The sequence below is a fragment of the Aethalodelphis obliquidens genome, unplaced genomic scaffold (genome assembly GCF_003676395.1).
Source record: "Aethalodelphis obliquidens isolate GAN/ISIS:26980383/991018 unplaced genomic scaffold, ASM367639v1 scaffold42, whole genome shotgun sequence".
In the NCBI taxonomy this organism is placed as follows: Eukaryota; Metazoa; Chordata; class Mammalia; order Artiodactyla; family Delphinidae; genus Aethalodelphis; species Aethalodelphis obliquidens.
The window spans coordinates 8,932,555-8,954,425 of NW_020837986.1; the positions used below are offsets into that span (position 1 = coordinate 8,932,555).

General features: G+C 40.9%; 1 protein-coding gene and 1 long non-coding RNA gene across 7 annotated transcripts in view; one reads left to right on the forward strand and one right to left on the reverse strand.

The window, feature by feature from the left end:
• Positions 1–1,960: 1,960 nt before the first annotated feature.
• Positions 1,961–10,502, reverse strand: LOC113605226 (uncharacterized). Of its 2 annotated transcripts, XR_003427116.1 has the most exons (4): positions 10,085–10,502; positions 7,298–7,416; positions 6,938–7,097; positions 1,961–2,123 (listed from the first exon to the last, which is right to left on the reverse strand). It is a non-coding gene; the product is annotated as an uncharacterized LOC113605226 (long non-coding RNA). The 2 variants fall into 2 exon arrangements; XR_003427115.1 differs by lacking the exon at positions 7,298–7,416.
• A 130-nt stretch (positions 10,503–10,632) lies between these two features.
• Positions 10,633–21,871, forward strand: part of RBL1 (RB transcriptional corepressor like 1) — a 75,542-nt gene continuing 64,303 nt past the window's right edge. For 3 of the 5 annotated variants that reach the window (XM_027078351.1, XM_027078352.1, XM_027078353.1), the window contains exons 1-2: positions 10,889–11,160; positions 14,219–14,352. In XM_027078351.1, the coding sequence (XP_026934152.1) occupies positions 11,005–11,160; positions 14,219–14,352 (290 nt within the window). In that variant the 5' untranslated portion in view covers positions 10,889–11,004. Of the gene's footprint in view, positions 11,161–14,218; positions 14,353–18,227; positions 18,353–21,871 lie in introns of those variants that run through there. The other 2 variants (XM_027078350.1, XM_027078354.1) reach the window with 2 other exon arrangements.

Genomic DNA, 21,871 nt, shown 5'->3' on the forward strand with positions numbered 1-21,871 from the left:
GACGCAAGAGGGAGGAGATATGCAGATATATGTATACATATAGCTGATTCACTTTGTTATAAAGCAGAAACTAACACACCATTGTAAAGCAATTATACTCCAATAAAGATGTTAAAATAAATAAATAAATATCTCCCAGCACCTCAAAGAAAATGGTTCTATTGTACCTCTCTTTAAATCCCCTCATTTCCCTCTTTCACTCTCTCACTTCTCACTTGTTCTGAATCTTCTCCCATAACTCCCAAAAAGAATTCCCCAAAACTAGGATCCTCCCTCCTAATCTGTTCCTTTTTTCATCCGCAAATCTCTTTCTTCTTTCTCCAGTAGATCTTCTAGGCACTGGAGCCTCTTCTGTTCTCTATCCATCATTTCTCCAATCTGCATAATAAGGCCCAGGAACTGGAAGAGAAGTTGGGGGGTAGGAATACCAGGTCTTTATGCCAGAATTCCTTAGAGAATTTGCCCTTGATATAAATATTCTAACAGTCATGTTTAAAAGGACAGCATTCCACTAACTTTCTTATTTCTCCCATTGAAAGCATATCCAAACTTTCCACCTCCTATTGAAGCTCAGTCCCTCAAACTATGCTACTTCCCTTTTTCTCTGTTTAGTCAGTGATAGCAAGTGACTTGTGGCTATCACTGACTACCTTATTCTGTCCTCACTGACTACTCTATTGTTAACAACAATGTCTCCTTCTTCCTCAACCTCTAATTTTGGCTGCAGATTAAAGACAAGAGTTTCAAAAGACTCCTTCCTATACATAATCTCTCTCTAGGCCCTGCAGATCTTCCTTAACATTTTCTTCCTGGGGAGAATTGCTAATATAAGGGTGCTTAACTTAGGTGCCATTGGGGTCTGTGAACATCTAGAAAGTTGTATGCAGAATTTTGTGTGGTGCAGTCCGAGGAAGGTCCATAGTTTTTCTTAAATCGACTTTATTGAGTTATAATTTATATATTAAAATTTATATACAATGAAATCCACCTAATGTAAGTGTATAGTTTTTTGCGGAGCACAGGCTCCGGACGCGCAGGCTCAGCGGCCATGGCTCACGGGCCCAGCCGCTCTGCGACATGTGGGATCTTCCCGGACCGGGGCACAAACCCGTGTCCCCTGCATCGGCAGGCGGACTCTCAACCATTGCGCCACCAGGGAAGCCCCAAGTGTATAGTTTTGACAAATGTATATTCTCTGGGTCACCTACTCTTTTTATATTCTCAAATAAACCTAAAACGATAAAGAATTGAAAAAGAGAACACTAAAGAGCTACTTAGTGGTCAGACTAAAAACATAATTCTCCAATAACCTTTTCTGTCTTAATAAGGTTTGAGATTTTTTAATATTATGAATATAGGCTCAGTATAGAAAGTTAAAAATTTTAAAACTAGAAGGAAGAGAAACTATCTTGTCATCTGGAGATAGCCCCTGTTAACATTTTTATTTATTCCTTCTGAGTACTTTTTTCTGCATGAGTATGTTGGGATGGGGTCTTCCACTCAGTTCCTTCCAATTTTTTCTCTACATGTAGCCATAAGAGTTACCTTCTTAAAACCCATGTCACTCTTTTGATCCAATGATTTCCATCTGTTCTTAGAATACAAGGTCTTGTGTGATCTAGCTCTTCCTGCCTCTCTACACCCCTGACTTATTCCAGCACAGAATCTGCCACTCAGTAGATGTTCAATTTAATATTTATTGAATAAATGTAGGTCACTTGTGTCCTTTGTCTGCTCAAAACCCTCCAATGGCTTCCCATCTCACACACAATAAAATCCAAAATCCTTACAACGTTTTGTAAGTTGCTAAGCCATCTGGCCTCATCCTCATCTGCCTCCTATTTCTTTCTTTTTTTTTTTTTTTTTGCAGTACGTGGGCCTCTCACTGTTGTGGCCTCTCCCATTGCGGAGCACAGGCTTGGGACGTGCAGGCTCAGCGGCCATGGCTCACGGGCCCAGCCACTCCACGGCATGTGGGATCTTCCCAGACCAGGGCACGAACCCGCGTCCCCTGCATCGGCAGGCGGACTCTCAACCACTGCGCCACCAGGGAAGCCCGACTCAAATTTCTTGATTCCAATTGTCTGTACCTTCTTCAGTAGCTCCCTAGGTAATAGCTTTAGCTGTTTCAAAGAAGAAAAGGAAAATACCAATTTCTCTAAACTGAATGAGGAAATCGAAATGAGGAAAAAAGCAACAGGGATAATCTCGCCAAGACTGTTCCTGCTGTTGCTATCTTTGGGTGTTACATATATCCCTCTCATATGAATGACTTTTCCACCAAGACCTTCTGATTAAAAGGCTATTCTCTGGGGGGCGGTAGGGGGTAGGTTAAACCAGTGTTCATTTTTCCAACTTCTCTGGGAATACAGCAGAGCAGGATTAACATTATACATTCAGGAAACAAAAGTGATCCTAAGTTTTGGTTCTAGGTAGAATGAAGTATCAGGACAGTCTCTTAGAGGAAAACTTCAAAGAAAACGCTATTCTGAAATATCTTCTTGTGACTAAATTGAGTGCCCTGGACATAGATTTTGATGGATAAATGCCTTAGAATTAACATTAGGTTAAATTGGGCTTTTTGGTTTTTAATTTCTTTATCTAAAGTCTAAGCGAGGTAGAAAAATCGTTAACTATCCTTTCGAGTAGAAAAATCGAGTAACTATCCTTTCGAGTATCCTATCCCTGGCACTACTTTCTCTGTAGGGACTCAGCTTAAGGACCACCACGTTAGTTTTTCCTTTGAGGAACAAGAACCAGAAGAATGATGAGGGCTGGTCTTGCCCCTCCCCGACAACTATTAACTGCTTTTTTTTGACCGTTAGAAGGTTAGCTGGTGAGTAGTTTTTCCTAAGAGGGGCATGTGCAGACTAAGTAGTTGCTTAGGGCAGAACAAAGATGGGGAAAAAAAAAATTTTTTTTTTTTATAAAGAATTTCAAAATGAAATATTCATGCTGGGAAAAATAATCAGAACTTTGTTGTACTTTCTTACCCTTATTTTGGGGTTTGGAATTGTTTATATTTTGAATTACATTTGGAAGGCTGTGTACTATCATCTTTTTAGTCTTGGAGCCTCTAAAGGTCTTCATCAGGCTCTCGACACATGCTCTGGGGAACTATGAAATACTAAACCACAACTGGGAGGCTAATCATAGAGGCACAGTGGGATCAAAATAGAAACAACCTTCATGATGTATCTGGATCAGAAATGAAGGGCAGAGTAAATCTATCTAACCACCCATACTTCATTTTCTATTCAAAAAAAGCTCAGTTGAGTGTTAACATGGCAGGCCATTGGATAATAATGAAAAATAAAACCCAACATGTACCCTGAGAAAAAGTAGGGAGAGCATATCGACAAAAGGAAAAAAAAAAAAAAAAGCATGCAGGTGAGGCTGGACCTGACAGATGTGCTTCAATGCTTAGCTGCCTAAATTGATTCAACTGGTAATAGGGGAGCCCTGAAGAGTCCTGAGAAAGAGACATGTTACAAATGCTGCTTGAGAAAGACTAGACTAGTAAGTAAACATAAGATGGATTGTAAGAGAAAATATAACATGTTGAAAGACAGCTAGAAATCTGGTGGAGGAGGAATCCACAAGACTTAGTAATTAGGTATAGAGGATGAAGGAGCAGGGGAGTCAGTGATAACAAAGAAGACAGCATGGGATGGGTTTTCTTTTTGGTGATTTTGGCAGTACTGTTTACTAAAAACCAATGATACAATAGCGGAGGGAAGAACACTCCCAAACTCACTCTACGAGGCCACCATCACCCTGATACCAAAACCAAAGATGTCACAAAAAAAGAAAACTATAGGCCAATATCATTGATGAACATAGATGCAAAAATCCTCAATAAAATACTAGCAAACAGAATCCAACAGCACATTAAAAGGATCATACACCGTGATCAAGTGGGGTTTATCCCAGGAATGCAAGGATTCTTCAATATATGCAAATCAATCAATGTGATACACCACATTAACAAATTGAAGGATAAAAACCATATGATCATCTCAATAGATGCAGAAAAAGCTTTTGACAAAATTCAACACCCATTTATGATAAAAACTCTCCAGAAAGTGGGCACAGAGGGAAGCTACCTCAACATAATAAAGGCCATATGTGACAAACCCACAACCAACATCATTCTCAATGGTGAAAAACTGAAACCGTTTCCCCTAAGATCAGGAACAGGACAAAGGTGCCCACTCTCACCACCATTATTCAACATAGTTTTGGAAGTTTTAGTCATGGCAGAGAAGAAAAAGAAATAAAAGGAATACAAATCGGAAAAGGAGTAAAACTGTCACTGCAGATGACATGATACTATACATAGAGAATCCTAAAGATGCTACCAGAAAACTACTAGACCCAATCAATGAATTTGGTAAAGTAGCAGTATACAAAATTAATGCACAGAAATCTCTTGCATTCCTATACACTAACAACGAAAAATCTGAAAGAGAAATTAGGGAAACACTCCCATTTACCAATGCAACAAAAAGAATAAAATACCTAGGAATAAACCTACCTAAGGAGAAAAAAGACCTGTATGCAGAAAACTATAAGACACTGATGAAAGAAATCAAAGACGATAGAAACAGATGGAGAGATACACCATGTTCTTGGATTGGAAGAATCAATATTGTGAAAATGAGTATACTACCCAAAGCAATCTACAGATTCAGTGCAATCCCTATCAAACTACCAATGGCATTTTTCACAGAACTAGAACAAAAAGTTTTACAATTCATATGGAAACACAAAAGACCCCGAATAGCCAAAGCAATCTGGAGAAAGATAAATGGAGCTGGAGGAATCAGGCTCCCTGACTTCAGACTATGCTACAAAGCCATAGCAATCAAGCCCAGGGTATTGGGCTTCCCTGGTGGAGCAGTGGTTGAGAGTCCGCCTGCCGATGCAGGGGACACGGGTTTGTGCCCTGGTCCGGGAAGATCCCACATGCCGCGGAGCGGCTGGGCCTGTGAGCCATGGCCGCTGAGCCTGCGCGTCCGGAGCCTGTGCTCCGCAACAGGAGACGCCACAACAGTGAGAGGCCCGCGTACCGCAAAAAAAAAGAAAAAAAGATGGTATGGTACTAGCACAAAAAGAGACATACAGATGAATGGAACAGGGTAGAAAGTCCAGAGATAAACCCATGCACATATGGTCACCTTACCTTTGACAAAGGAGGCAAGAATATACAATGGAGAAAAGACAGCCTCTTCAATAAGTGGTGCTGAGAAAACTGGACAGCTACATGTAAACGAATGGTATTAGAACACTTCCTAACACCATACACAAAAATAAACTCAAAATGGATTAAAGACCTAAATGTAAAACCAGACACTATAAAACTCTTAGAGGGAAACATAGGCAGAACACTCTATGACATACATCACAGCAAGATCCTTTTTGACCCACCTCCTAGAGAAATAGAAATAAAAACAAAAATAAACAAATGGGACCTAATGAAACTTAAAAGCTTTTGCACAGCAAAGGAAACCATAAACAAGACAAAAAGACAACCCTCAGAATGGGAAAAAATATTTGCAAACGAAGCAACTGACAAAGGATTAATCTCCAAAATATACAAGCAGCTCATGCAGCTCAATATCAAAAAAACAAACAACCGAATCCAAAAATGGCCAGAAGACCTAAACAGACATTTCTCCAAAGAAGATATACAGATTGCCAACAAACACGTGAAAGGATGCTCAACATCACTAATCATGAGAGAAATGCAAATCAAAACCACAATGAGGTATCACCTCACACTAGTCAGAATGGCCATCATCAAAAAATCTACAAACAACAAATGCTGGAGAGGGTGTGGAGAAAAGGGAACCCTCTTGCACTGTTGGTGGGAATGTAAATTGATACAGCCACTATGGAGAACAGTATGGAGGCTTCTTAAAAAACTAACAATAGAACTACCGTATGACCCAGCAATCCCACTACTGGGCATATACCCTGAGAAAACCATAATTCAAAAAGAGACATGTATCACAATGTTCACTGCAGCACTATTTACAGTAGCCAGGACTTGGAAGCAACCTAAGTGTCCATCGACAGATGAATGCATAAAGAAGATGTGGCACATATATACAATGGAATATTACTCAGCCATAAAAAGAAACGAAATTGCGTTATTTGTAGTGAGGTGGATGGACCTAGAGTCTGTCATACAGAGTGAAGTAAGTCAGAAAGAGAAAAACAAATACACACACACACACACAAACACACACATATATGGAATCTAAAAAAAAAAAATGGTTCTGATGAACCTAGGGGCAGCACAGGGATAAAGACGCAGACATAGAGAATGGACTTGAGGACATGGGGAGGTGGAAGGGTAAGCTGGGACGAAGTGAGGGAGTGGCAATGACTTATATACACTACCAAATGTAAAATAGATAGCTAGTGAGAAGAGGCTGCATAGCACAGGGAGATCAGCTCAGTGCTTTGTGTCCACCTAGAGGGGTGGGATAGGGAGGTGGGAGGGAGGCCCCAGAGGGAGGGGATTTGCAGATATATGTATACATATAGCTGATTTATCTTGTTACACAGCAGAAGCTAACAAAACATTGTAAAGCAATTATGCTACAATGAAGATGTAAAAAAACAAAACAAAACAATGATATAGTTTAGTTACAATCCAAAAGAGGAAAAAAAAAAGAGTACTGCTTAAATTTGCTTTATTTCATAAGGGAAATAAGGGAACTCAAGAGTATTTTCCTTTTATCGTGGCCTCATTTCCAAGGCCTGCACTTCCTAATAATTCAATTCAGGACAGTCTGAGAATTACAACATGGCAAACGGAAAAGTCATAGACATGAGTGGTTAATTGGATGTAAAGGGTTACGGATCAGATGAATCAAAACATAGGAGGGGAAAATGGAAGGCTTTACATAGATAAGATATGACTTACTGAAAATCCGAAGTTAGAGCCCAGATTCACTCCTGAGGAGAAAACAACAGAGAGTGTTTCTCAGTTTTTGTTTGTTTGGTGGATGACCTTTGAGAGGTGTTTCTTTTGTTCTTGGATCATTTTCAAGCCAGCAATGCCCCTCAGTTCAAGTCTGGATGACCTGAAAGTCACAACAAAGGAAGAATCAGTATCTTGCACATGGCAGGCATTCAGTAAACATTTTTGGAATGAAGAAATGAAGGGCTTTCAGGACTTAGTATGCATGAAGTGGGACAAGAATCAGGAGAATCAAATCCAGCTGCAAAGAAGAAATGGGCTATAGCACGTATACTGCAACTCACTGAAAGCCCAACTACTTACTAAAGGGATGAAAAACGGGGCAATGAGTCTCAGGTTCTATTTGATTTATAATTCCTGAGAGCTGTTTCCTTTTATCTTGGTTTCTTTTCAAGGCCAGAATGACCCTCTGAAGTTCAGATCTGGATAAAAAAGAGATTGATTAGTTATGGCAAAGGCAAAAAACTTGAGGCTTCTCAGCTCTTGTGATCTTGTCCAGGACTAGCTACGAAACCCAGGATCTCATGGGGGAGACTTACTTTTACTGCATTTTTCCTCAAAAAATTCCAACCATGATGTCTGCATTTGACAGAGCCAGTGATATTTCTCAAGTTGTTCCAAACCTTTCCCACTCTCAACACCCGACTGTATGTTGCTATTTTGCTCTCACCAGAGCACCTAGCCGTTGTGCTTAATCTAGATGTGAGGTGACCCCCTTCCAGACAAGAGCTGTGAAGAGGAAGGGCAGGCCCTGGATCCCCGGCTTGGCTACTTTCTCCGGAGCCTGACTATATTGATGATCTTTTTTCAGTTTCAATCTCTGCCTGCTGCCTCTCTCTGATTACTCGCATGCTTGTGTTTCCCAGTCCTAGAAAATACCCTTCCATTTGGCTCTCCTCCACCGGACTACTTAAAGAGAGGTTTTTACTTCCTACTTCAACTTTCTGACCTTCCTCCCATTAGCCCCTCAATCACAGTAATCTGGCTTCCACTCCCACTGTGCTAAAGGCAGCTGTCTCTGGCAAAGGTCACTGAAAACATATGAAAGATAATACATGAGGTATCTTCTTTGAATTCCTCGTCCTATATGAGTTCTCTGTCGTGTTGGTAGTACTCTATGGAGTAGTTCTTTCCTGGCCTCTGAATTACTTCTCCTTGTTTTTATACCTCTCTGGACAGTTGTTTTTTTTTTTTTCATTCACTCCTGAAGTTTTGCCCATCCCTGAAATGTTGGTGTTCCTAGAGGTTCTACCCCTGAGTCTCTTCTCATGCCAACACATTCCCTGAGTGATATGAACCTGCTCCCTTAGCTTCAGGTACTGCCTGAAAATTCCCAAATCTTCATGTCTAGGCTGTCTCCACTCCTGGAGCTCTCTCTTAAAGAAGCACAGTAGGTTAATTAGAAAACAAATGAGCCAGTACAGGAAGACCTTCATCCATTTCACCTCCACTAATCCTGACATTTCTTTGCTGACAGGAAAGTAAGTTAGGAGGAGGGATGATAAGCCCTGTTACAGAACCCTTGGCACTGGAGATAGACCTCCCCTTAACGGCCCATAACCTCTAAGTAAAATCTCATGGGAGGTAAGTCTCTGTACGGACACTATGTGCCAACATCCCTTTCAGAAAATAATAATGAGATGGCCCTGAAGTCAGCTAGAAGAAAGCAGAGTTGGAAGTTCCACATGGGCGGTTCAGTTTGCGTCTGAATTTTTAGGGGGAGTTTGAGTTTTTACTCATTTGAGACCCAGCTTGCCACTGGTTCCCAAGTCCCACCCCTCCCCACGTGTGGAGAATGTAGAAGACTGGGAAATTGCCCAGGAGAGAGGGGCTACGTTCCAGGATCCAACAGCCTCCTTTTAAACTGCCTGCAAGCATCCCATACACAACAGTTCCAGAACTGATCTTATCCCTCTGGTTGTACTCCCATTCTAGTTGACAGTATCACCTTTCACCCTCTTGGCCCAGATGGAAACCTGGTATTGGAGACGCCTCCCCTTCAGTAGTGCCCCCTTCAGTTCTAGGACAAAGTTGTCTCTCCAGACTGGCTCCTTTCTATGCTGGACCAACCTCCCACCATCTTCATACCTCTACTCTCTACCCCATGCACTCCACGTGTGACACTGCAGCCAGAGGAACCTGTCCAAAACACATACTGATCATTCACCTCCTTTCATTAAAATCCCTGATAATGTGCACGTTTTTACCTTTATAAGATCCTTTGCAACCTAACTTGAACTGTCTTCCATTTTCATCTCTGGTGACTCCTTCCCTCATCCAAGCAACAAAGGTTTTCTTTGTAATTTTTCAAACACACCATGCTAAGTACTGAGTGCCAACTACGAGTTGGTCACTCATCTATATACTTTGGAATACAGTGAACATGAAAGGAAGGCCCCTGCTCTCATGCAACTCACATTTTAGTAGGAAGAGCCAGCGAATAAATAGGATAATTTCAGATAGTGATAAGATGCTATGAAGACAATGAAATGGGGTGGATGGGGGGAGATGCGGGTCAGCTATTTTATTTTATTATTATTATTGTTTGCGGTACACGGGCCTCTCACTGCCGCGGCCTCTCCCATTGCGGAGCACACGCTCCGGACGCGCAGGCTCAGCGGCCATGGCTCACGGGCCCAGCAGTTCCGCGGCATGTGGGATCTTCCCGGACCGGGGCACGAACCCACGTCCCCTGCACTGGCAGGAGGACTCTCAACCACTGCGCCACCAGGGTCAGCTATTTTAAATACAGTGCTCAGGGGTGGCCTGACAAGATGACTTTTAGCTGAACTTGAAGGATGAGGAGGAGCCTGACAAGCAAAGGTCTGGCATAGAGTATGTGGGGCCGTTTGAGCAGCACGGGAAAAAGGTTCTTGGGAAGAACTAGTTTGGCAGCTTGGCATTTCCAAGGTTCCAAAACAAAGCAGTGAGGTTGGATCTTATTATATACCTGAGGAGGGGGACAATGCCCTGGTGAGGCCAGATCACATGGGGCCTTATAGGCCAGGTCAAGAAGTCTGGACATTATTTTAAGGGCAAAAGGAATCTACTGAAGGGTATTGTGTGAAGTACTGACGTGCTCTGATTTACCTTTTCAAATGATCACTCTGGCTCTTGGAGAAGGTGTTTTTGGTGAAGCGGAAGGGTAAGCCTCGAGACCAGCTCCACGCCTTCAGGCTTATGCTCAGGCCATTCCTAAGTCTGGAATAACAGTCTTTACTGGGTTCCAGGGTCCCAGTTCCCAGGAAGCTGAGAAAGTGCCTCCTTACTGCATTTCTTTCAGCCCAGGTCAAGCCTCGTCCAGCGATCAAGAAGAGATGGACAAGTGTCCCCCAATAAACCTTGCCTCACCAACCCTTCAGTCATTCAAAAGACCACTCACTAGGCGCTGGAGACACCGAGGAGAGGGCGACGAGGCCCTCCCCCGCCCTTGCTGTCGAGAGACCACTTTTTTCAGGTCCCTCCTCCATCTTCTAACTCAAGGGACAATTCTCGATCAGACTATGGCGTCCCGGGGCAGTGACAAACCCAGGCCCGTGGGTTGGCCGGGCAGAAGAGAAGAGGTTTCCCCCTAAGATGAACGGGGCCGCCTCGCAACTGGCAGCCCAGCGGGGCCCAAACCAAAGAGCCACCAAGCAAGGGAGGCGCAGCCGGCTCTAAGGCAGGATATGGACTACAACTCCCAGCAGATCCTGCGCGCGGACCGCCGATCCCTCCGCTCCAAATTTGCCCTGCCGGCTGTGTGCACCGCTGTCCGCCAAGGGCCAAGTCCAGGTTTTCTAGGCCCCGGAGTCCGTCTTCTTATCACATTTCCGGAGAGGGAGGCTAGGAGCCCTGGAGGAGAAACGGACCTTTTTGAGGAGAAACGCGGATGCAGACCATCGAAGAGACGTCGTTCTGCGGCTGCCGATTTTCGCGCGCTTTTGGCGCGGGTGGTTGTGGGTAGCGCGCCCAGGAGGGAGAAAGGAGCTGGGGGGTCTGTGACCGCGCCGCCCGCCGGGCCTGAGGGTATGGACGAGGACGATCCCCACTCTGAGGGGGCGGCGGTGGTCGCCGCGGCCGGGGAGGCGCTGCAGGCCCTGTGCCAGGAGCTGAACCTGGATGAGGGGAGCGCGGCCGAAGCCCTGGACGACTTCACCGCCATCCGGGGCAACTACAGCCTAGAGGTGAGCGGCGGCAGGTGGGGCGGCGAGACCGAGCTCGCCAGGCCCCACCCCCGCCCCGCCCCTACCCCACCCTATGGGGCGGTGGGAGTTTCCTCACCGGGAAGGGTCTCTGCCCAGCCCCGCGCCGAGAAGTGCGAAGCTGGAAGGGCGAGTGTAGATCAATCTCTCCATTTATTTTGAGGCGGGAAACCGAAGTCCGGAAAAGGAGTGGCTTGTCCAAGGTCACATGCCACTCAGGGGTCCCCTAGTCTTCAGACCAGTGCCACAAACGTCATGGGACTGCCCTTAAATCTGCTTAAACAGTTACTCTAATGGCAGAAGCTTACGTGAATTGTGTGCCCAGACGACACTGCCCAGCGCTTTAAATATGTCATCTTACTTGGTTCTCGCCGCCACACCTCTTCGAACATGTTGTGATCCCCGTTACACAGATGGGAAAGCTGAGCCCCGAAGAGGTTAAGCGCAAGGTCGCACCGTTAGAGGTGGAGCCGGAGTTAGGAGTCTGAGCCATAATCTCTTCACCCTTCCGCCTCGAGGTGTGGGTTGCTCTTTCGGCAGTATTGCCACTGTACAGCAGTTTGATCAGAGCCAGTGTGCACACAATGCTTATCTCTCGGCCACAGTTTCCTCCTCTCTCAGATGGGGATAATTAGATTATCCAGATGCTAATCACAGTGTCTGTCTCTAACCAAAATAAATGTAGGCTATCATTAGATTTTCCCCAACCGTTCTTGCATTAAGTCCTCACAACAGCCCTGTGAACGTGGCAGGGCAGCGAGTATTAAACCTGCTTTCCAGGCAATATTATCAAGGCCCAGAGGATTGTCTTGCCCAGGGTCGTTCTGCTAATTGTCATAGGAACCCAGACAAGCATAAGCCCAGTATAGAGGTAGAATTGTGATGGAATGTATTTGCAATTACTCCAGTAGCCTTATGGTCAAAGGTTTTCGTGATCCAAGAGAGCTGGTCTCACCCAGAGTGCTCTGCTGACTCATCACCTGGTGAAATAATCGGTGGGCTCTAAGGCATAGAGTTGGAAATTTGGAGTTGAGTGTGTGTGTGTGTGTGTGTGTGTGTGTGTGTGTGAGTGAGTGTGAGAGAGAGAGAGAGAGAGAGGAGAAGAGAGACTCTTGTATGTCTCCAGGGTAGGACTGGATAGACTGGATGAAGGACAGTGATGTGCATCTCTGGGTGACACGACTGGAAAGCTGAGGAAAGAATAAGAAGCTAAGGGAGATTATAAATTATGGTCTCTAGATTGGAAACAAACTTTTAAAGTCTGAGAAAGCATTTCTGACATCGAGTCCTCATTTGGTCTGTCACTGAAAAAGCACTGCTGAGTGCAGATGGAGGTCAAGGTATTAACCTGGGCACATCTTTCAGATTCTTGAATATGCCAAGCTTGTTCCTACTTGCGTGCTTTCTCCATGCCGATCCCTCTGCCTGGAAACTTTTCCCTCACTCCCAACTGCAGAGAAAGTTGAAGAGCTGAATCTCCAGTTAGGCCGAGTTCATCAGGATATCTTAAATGTTTGACCAAAATCACAGCTGTGTGAATTGAGATTTTGTGAGTGTTTATTCTATCTAGAGTGTTTTATTTTCCTTTTCTTTTATGCTTTGTTTTTGGTGGAGGGCATTTTCATATATCTGCTGCTTCCTAAGAACCCCTCTGCCCAGCCCCTATCCCCTCTAGTCTACCTGACTAGCTCCTGCTTACCCACCCCACTTCCCCCCCGTACATTCTGGTGATTTTTCACCACTTAGCGCTTTTGTCTCCCTCTGTGAACCCTTCCCAGACCCCCAGTCAAAATCAGTAACTACACTATATTCTCCCAAAACACTTTCTCTTAAATTCTTTTTAAAACATATATCTCACCAATTATAGATAATAGTATAATATCTGTTCCTCTTAGCTCTACACTTGGAGTACCCTGATGTTAGAAACTGTATTTCTAAGGCCTAGCGTAAAGGAACTAAATTAAATACTATAGGTGCTTTTTTTTTAAGGAAAAAAATCAAAGCAGTAATTTTGGTTCTTAAATTTTCTCTGTCTTAATAGTGTTTTCATCTAGTAGCCTGTATCCAAAAGCTGTAGAGTACTTGGATGCTATACCCAAACAATTCGTTAATCAAGGCTTCTAAAAGTATTCAACCTTAAGCTTACCTGCCTCCTTTAATGCCTTGAGCAAATGAGACTTTTCACTATAGTACTTTAGGGTAGGAACACTAGGTCTTAGCTTTATTGGTGGCTACCCATCTCTACCCACCCCTTTTGGATTATTACAAGAAATCTTTATCAATCATTTTATTCTTTTAGAGTCTGATCTTAAAGAGGATCTGCACAACAGTACTGTGTTGTGCTATGAAATTTGAGTCTAGTTCTTAATTTTATGTAAAACTCATCAGTGAAGTCATAAAGTGAATCTAGCTTGGATATCTCAAGCCTAAAGCAGAGAATTAAGTGTTGAATTCCCAAATGACACCTTTTTTGTAGCATTGTAAATTGAAGTGTCTGCTAAGATAGAGAGCCATACTTACTATTTTAAAGATTAGGGTAAATAATTTCCCAAATTTTTACCTCACAAAGCTGACAGTCTCCTTTGTGTTGTGATGGGTGTTAATTTTTATATGTGTAATTCTCTTGCCATCTTCTACTCTGTTCTTTCCTTTCTCTGCCAAACTGGTTAAAAAAGAAACCTAAAACTAAAATGGTAGGAACTTCAGCATCATCAAGGCCGTGACTGGTGTTATAATATTGAGAAAGCTAATGCTGAGAAATTGAAAACTCTTCAATAATATTAGATTTGGGGTATAGGTGAGAGATCTATCTTTAGATTAATACGGATTTAGCATGTTACACAGGACTAAGATTAAGGAGTTTTATACCCATTACTGCAACCATCTAAATTTTGTGACCTTGGGCAAATATCTTCATTTCTCTGGCCTGTTAATACAGGATGAATATTAGATCAGGTAATTCTAAGATCTCTTTTGATTCTAGAATTCAAGCGTTTTAACATAGTGTATCCATTTTGCTGTTTTATCTTTTGCCTGCCAGGGAGAAGTTATCCACTGGTTGGCATGTTCATTATATGTCGCTTGCCGCAAAAGCATTATTCCCACAGTTGGAAAGGGTATCATGGAAGGAAATTGTGTTTCACTTACCAGAATACTACGTTCAGCTAAATTAAGGTAAAGCACTTTGATTTTTCAAACATTATTTTATAAGTCCTAAATTTAATTTTAGGATTTAATTTCTCTTTATTTTAAATCATTTAGCTTCATCCCATTCGAAGTTTGTTATCCATATAGGTATCTTTTCCCAATTCTCACATTCTTTCTCTGCCTTTCTTCCTTAAATTCTAACTTACTTAAACCAGAGGCCTCTAAATCTTTTTAGATTTAGAGGTTCTAAATCTTTTTTCTCTGTAACTTTTTCATTAATGTTTTAAATTTGAGAATAATTTCAAGCTTTCAGAAAAGTTGCAGAAATAAGAAAACGACAAAGAACATCCATGTACCCTTGACCTAGACTCACCTTTTATTGATATTTTACTCCATTTGCTTTATCATTTGATCTTTTTCTGTTAAATAGTATTTTTTTCCTCAGCTATTTCAATTTAAGTGGTGTCCATTGTAGCCCTTTACCCCTAAATACTTCAGTGTGTATTTCCTTAAATAACTACAGTACAGTTATCAACGTCAACAAAGTTAACATTGATACAGTAATTTTGTATAAGCTAGCATCTCTATTGTAGTTTTATTGGTTGATCCAGTAACATTCTTGATAGCATTTTCTTCCTTCAAGATCCAATCTTAAAAAAAAAATAATCCAATCTAGGATCAGGTATTGCATTCACTTGCCATGTCTTTTTAGTCTCCTTTAAACAAGAACATTTCCACAGCCTTTGTCTTTTATGACATTGACTTTTTTTTTTTTTTGCTGTACGCGGGCCTCTCCCTGCTGTGGCCTCTCCCGTTGCGGAGCACAGGCTCCGGACGCGCAGGCTCAGCCGCTCCGCGTCATGTGGGATCCTCCCGGACCAGGGCACGAACCCCGTGTCCCCTGCATCAGCAGGCAGACTCCCAATCACTGCGCCACCAGGGAAGCTCCGACATTGACATTTTTGAAGAGTATAGTTCACAATCACCCTGCCCACCTTTTTAATAGATTGTTCCTCGTTTTGTTTCATGTTTCCTTACGATTAGGTGCAGGTTTTACATTCCTAGGTGGAAAACTACATAAGTGATTTTGTGTCCTCAGTATATCACATCTAGAGGCACATGATATCCTTCTGCCTCTCATTGGTGATGTTAATTTTGATCATCTGCTAACGATGTTCTCTTGTTGCTCTACTGTATGGTTGATATTTTTTCCCTTGCAAATACTAAGCAATTGGTGGGTCTTAGCTATAGCTTTTACTTGCTCTGGTATCAACTGTATGGAACTATTTGCCTGAATACCAAACAACAGAAATGGAGTGATTCAGATTTGGATAGTTGCTAATGTTCATAATGACTATTTGAGGTCATTGTCTATTTGCTATCCTGGGTTTCCAGGACAGAGGAGAAAGTGTAAAGCCCTATCCAGCAAGGGTTAAGTTTCAGTTCATGCTAAATTAAAAAAAAAAATCTTCAGAACAATTTTGGTTTCTATAAATGGAAAAAGAATTAAGTCAAGACAATTTTTAAAACTTTAGTAAATATAATTTTTGTCATTCATGATAAAAACAAAATGAAAATATAACTAAGATAAAAGGAGTTAAGGTAATTTTTTTTAATTGAGCAAAACCTTGTCCATTGTCATATGATCTTTTTCTATTGATGGTTCTCATCACTGACCATACTAAATTTTTAAATCTTTGTAATAATAAGTTGTTGCGGAAACTGAACAGTACAAGCTCATGATAAAAATTTCAAATAATGAAAACAGTTCTGGAGGTATATAGTGGTAATGGTTAATGCCACTGACCTGTACACTTAAAAATGGTTAAAATGGTAAATTTTACATTGTATATACTTTTACCACAATAAAAGAAAAAAGGTTTAAAATTTTTCAAATAATACAGAAGAAGAATAGAAGATGTCTATAGAAGAATAGAAGAATAGAAAGATGTCTCTTTTTCCATCCCCCAGAATTTACCACTATTAGCAATTTACTGTTATTAAATTTTTAAGCAGGAAAAAATCTGTTTTTTAGTTTTTTGCATTTTATTTTTAAGCATAAATGAGATCATTGCTAAATGTATTTTTCTGTTGCTTTTCTTACTTTATATTCTGGAAATCCTTCTATATCACTATGTATAGCTCTACCTCATTAATTTTTTTTTAGTGACTGTGGGAGATTTTAAGTTATAAGGATGTTTTATATACTTAGCCAGCCCCCTTATTGATGAGCATTTAGATTATATCCAGTCCCTTGTGATTACAGACAAGTGAACATTATTGTAAGTGTGTATTTCAGATAAATTCCTGAAAGTGTAGTGATGAGTCAAAAGATACTTTTTTTTTTTTTTTTTTTGCGGTACATGGGCCTCTCACTGCTATGGTCTCTCCCGTTGTGGAGCACAGACTCCGGACGCGCAGGCCCAGCGGCCATGGCTCACGGGCCCAGCTGCTCCGCCGCATGTGGGATCTTCCCGGACCGGGGCACGAACCCGTGTCCCCTGCATCGGCAGGCGGACTCTCAACCACTGCACCACCAGGGAAGCCCAAAAGATACTTTTTAAAATGTGGATTGGTTTTAAAAAATTTTTTTAAGTGTCACATTCCTAATTGCTAAAAGAGCTGTTGACCAACATCAGTATGTTCATTCAGGCAAATAAAAAAGAATTTCAAGTGATGATTATTATTTACATTGATTTATAATAATTTGGGCTATTTTCAAAATTTCAACTTTAAATGTAATTTTAAATGACTATGTAGATCTTTATAGATATGGGAAAATATCCATCAAATATTGTTAATAAATTATACTGCAAAATACTGATTAAGTATAGATTTATACATAAACATGTAAAACTAGCAAATTTTTATTGAATATTTACCTGTGTGACAGACAATATGTGCTAATAGTTTGCATATCTTTATTAATTTAATCCTCACAGTAATTGTATTAAATAAATCTCATTTTAAAGATGAGGAAACCAAGTCACCAAGAGATTAAATTACTTCCCAGAGGTTATATACCTAAGAAAGTGGCGAGCCTCCCAAGTCATGCTGTATTACATATGTATCTATATACAAATATACATTAGTATGTCTCCTTTTGAACTGTATCTATATTCAGCTTCAGTCTACAAAACAAAAAAAATTTAACCAAAGCAACTTCCAACTTAAAAAGAAAGTTTCATGTAAAAATTTATTCTGCTATTAAGGGTATTAAAAAATTGTATCTATTTTATAATTTGAATTTTCAATTCATTTTAATAAAACAGTTAGTTGTCTATATCTTATTGTTTTAAGCATTGAGAACTAATTTTTTACAAGTTTTTCAGTAACTTAAATCAAGACAACTTTCATTCATTCATTATTTTCATAGTATAATAGAACCTGAATGAAAAATGATTTTTCATAATTTTAATTGGAACATTGATGATACTAATTTTTACAGAGTAATTTTCTTTTTTATCTTTTGAGTGCCATTAAAATTAGGTAGTGTGCCACTATTGGAATGTATGTTCCATATTACCATCCCTACTCTATACTTTGCTTTTGGCAGCAGGGTTGGGGGGAATTGTATGTGTATGTGATAAGATATGCATTACATAAAATTTACCATTTTAACCAATTTTAATTGTACAGTTCATTGTCATTAAATACATTAACATTGTTGTTAAACCCTCACCACCATCCATCTCCAGAGCTTTTTCATCTTCCCAAACTTAAACTCCATACCACTTAAACAATAACTTCCCTCTTCCTCCTCCTAGCACTCAACAACCACCATTCTACTTTCTGTCTCTCCGAATTTGACTGTTCTAGGTACCTCACATAAGTGGAATCGTACAGTATTTGTCTTTTTGTAACTGGCTTATTTCACTTAGCCTAATGTCTTCAAATAACAGCATAATATCTCCAAGGAAGGACACAACAAATGAATACTTAGCATAATGTCTTCAAAGAAATGGCTGATTCAGAAGCTGGGGCAGACCTATTTTTCTAACGAACCTGGAACAACTTATGCCAGAAAGTAAGGAAGTGCTCAAAAAATGTTGGGGACATGTCCAGGGGGCATAGGAGCTAGTTTGAAAAGGCTCCCATTTGTAATCATACCTGGGATAACTTGAGCATCAGAATGAATAGGGACAGTAATGGATTATAGCTCACTGAATAAAATCTATACTGATGATAAATAGGGGAGAAGGGAAATATCTTCCTTATACTAGAATGCCAACTAAATATTTGCATAATTGTAGAGTATCTCCCTATAAGTCACTTATCAATTACAAAGGGAAAAATAGTAACTTTGAAGTGGAAAACCTGGCAGATACCACCTAAATCAAGTGCAGAGTTATTATCAATGATGGGACAAATGGTTATGACCCACTGAGAAGGATATAACATCACTTATGTAGTACTCTGTCAAAAATACATAGCCTAAATCTAATAATGAGGGAAGCATGTAGGGACATACTACAAAATAACTGACCTGTCCTCTTCCAAAATGTTGGTGTCACAAGAGACAGTCTAAAGAACTGATGTAGACCGAAGGAAACTAAAAGGAAATAACACATAAATGCAGTTCATGCTACTAGATTACAACCTAGACTGGGAAATTTAAGATTGCTATCAAGAACATTCTTGAGACAATTGGTGAATTATAAATTTAAATGTGAACTAATAGTATTTTATCAATATAAAATTTTCTGATTTTGATAATTGCACTTAATCATGTAAGACCTCTTTCTCAGGAAATAGAAACTATATTTTTGAGTAAATACATTTTCTCTTTATGAAAATAGAAGAGTATTTATGAGTAAAGGGGCATGATATCTACACCTTACTCTCAAATGCTTCAGAAAAAAATTATATGTATGTTATATTGGGGTTCACCAGAGGAACAAAACCAATAGAATGTGTTAATGTGTGTGTGTGTGTGTGTGTGTATATATACACACACACACATATATATGGAGAGAGAGCGAGCGAGCGCACATGCAAAATAGCATGTACACACACATGCACAGGTTGGGAAGAGGAGAGGGAGAGGGATTTTAAGGAATTGGCTCACATGGTTGTGGAGACTTGGAGAGTCTAAAATATGGGGTAGCCCAGCAGGCTGGCAACCCAGGAAAGAGTTGCAGTTTGAATCCAAAGGCAGTCTGCTGGCAGAATTCCTTCTTACTTGGGAGGAGGTCAGTCTTTTTCTGTTAAGACCTTCAGACTGATTAGATGAGGCCCCCCTACATTATGGAGAGTAATCTGCTTTACTCAGAATCCACCAATCCAAATGTTTATTTCATTCCAAAAAATACCTTAATGGAAACATTGGCATAATGTTTGACTGAATATCTGGGCGCCCATACACATCTCCTTATGCCATACTTAATCTGCAAATAAAAGCCATAACAAGATCATACATTAGCCTAACATGAGATAAGTATACTTTGTACAACCCAAAATGCCCTAACCCTTTCCCCAAAAGAGGATGCAAAATCCTTGGGTGATGTTTACTCTTCTTGATATCCTATAACTTAAATGCTCGGAAGTAAAGTTAACAATACTGTGGTATAAAGTCAGTACGTGCTATGTTACGTAACAAGTGGGTAAGAGAGGAAGGAATACAAAGATTTAATACACGCACACAAACATATTTGTAGCAAAATAAGAAATACTCGTTACAATTAGAGTCCTCATTTCACTGGTCATGTGGTTGTAGTTGGTATTAATAACCTTCTTCCACTGCCCAGTCCATATTTCCTTTGCCTTCAGCAAGCACCTCAGCTGGTTGTGGTTTTTTTTACCTGGTGAGGTGACCCGAAACCTTCGTTCCTGAAGAGTCTGGGCCATTAGTAGTCCTGCCTGTTGGGTTGTTGTAGTTTTCCATTGACTTTAATCACAGGGGATGGTAATAGTAAGAGCTACCCTAAGGGATTCCTGTATTCTATTCTTCTTTACCTCCATTCTGGAGTAGCAATCCAATTTCTCCTTGGTCATCAGGATCAGTGACTCCAGCCAGCATAGTAACTCCCTTCTTTGCCTGTTGCTTTAGAGGCATGAGGAGCCCAAAGTTGTTGGATGCAGTCTTAACTTCTAGTTCAATGGATATTGTTGTATCTCTTGGTGGAAGCATTACTCTCTTTGGAACTAAGACCTCTAGGCCAACAGAGTATAATGTGACAGAGACAGGAAGCAAAAATTTTGCTGGTGGGTCAGTAGGGGTAATAGTGAGTGGTGCCACTCTCCCCCCACCTCTTGATTCCTGGACCTGTGAATCCTGGCTATGGAAGAAACAGCACTATACTGTTTGCTGATTCAGAGCATATACAGCCTCCTAAAGAACCTTGCTCTGCTGCTGGCTGATTGGGCACTCAGCAGTGACTGTAGGCAGGTTGGCTTTGGTCCAGATAGGCAGTGGAAATCCATGAGCCCGTATATAACTTTTCTAAAAAATTTTAATCTCATCCAAAAAACATCTTCACAGAAACATCCAGAATAATGTTTGACCAACTATCTAGGCACCGTGGCTCAGTCCAATTGACACCTAAAATTAACCATCACATGTGGATACATATACAGATGATGATTCGACTTAAGATTTGTGACTTGATGGTGTGATACTGTCTCATGATGCTGGGCAGCAGCAGTGAGCCATAGCTCCCTGTCAGCCATGCAGTCAGGATGGTAAACAACCAATACACTTACAACCATTCTGTACCCACACAACCATTCTGTTTTTTACTTTTAATAGAGTATTCATTAAACTACATGAGATAGTCAACACTTTTTTTTAATCAAATAGGCTTTGTGTTAGATGATTTTACCCAACTGTAGGCTAATGGAAGTGTTCTGAGCATGTGTAAGGTGGACGAGGCTAAGCTATGATGTTCGGTAGGTTAGGTATATGAAATGTATTTTCAGCTTATAATATTTTCAGCTTACAGTGGGTTTATCGGGATGTAACCCCATGATAAATCAAGGAACACTTGTATACACATATATACACAGAGAGAGAGAGAGATGGATGACAAAGCAAATACACAAAATGTTAATTATCGGTGAATAAAGGAGTTCTTGTATACTATTCTTGCAACTTTTTTGTAAGTTTGATGCTATTTCAAAATAAAAAGATTAAGGGATAAAAGGGAATGTTTAAATACATTTATGGTACATTCATATAGTGGAATAAAACGCAGCTCTTAAAATTATGGAAGGAGTATTACATGAACTGATATAAAAAGATCTCCAGGGCTTCTCTGGCACAGTGGTTGAGAGTCCGCCTGCCGATGCAGGGGACATGGGTTCGTGCCCCGGTCCAGGAAGATCCCACATGCCGCGGAGCGGCTGGGCCCGTGAGCCATGGCCGCTGAGCCTGTGCATCCAGAGCCTGTGCTCCGCAATGGGGGAGGCCACAACAGTGAGAGGCCCGTGTACCGCAAAAAAAAAAAAAAAAAAAAGATCTCCAAAATAAATTACAGGGAAAAAATGAAGTGCAGAATATTGTAGGTAGTATGGTATCGTATGAGTGGGAAAAACGTTTAAGTAGGTA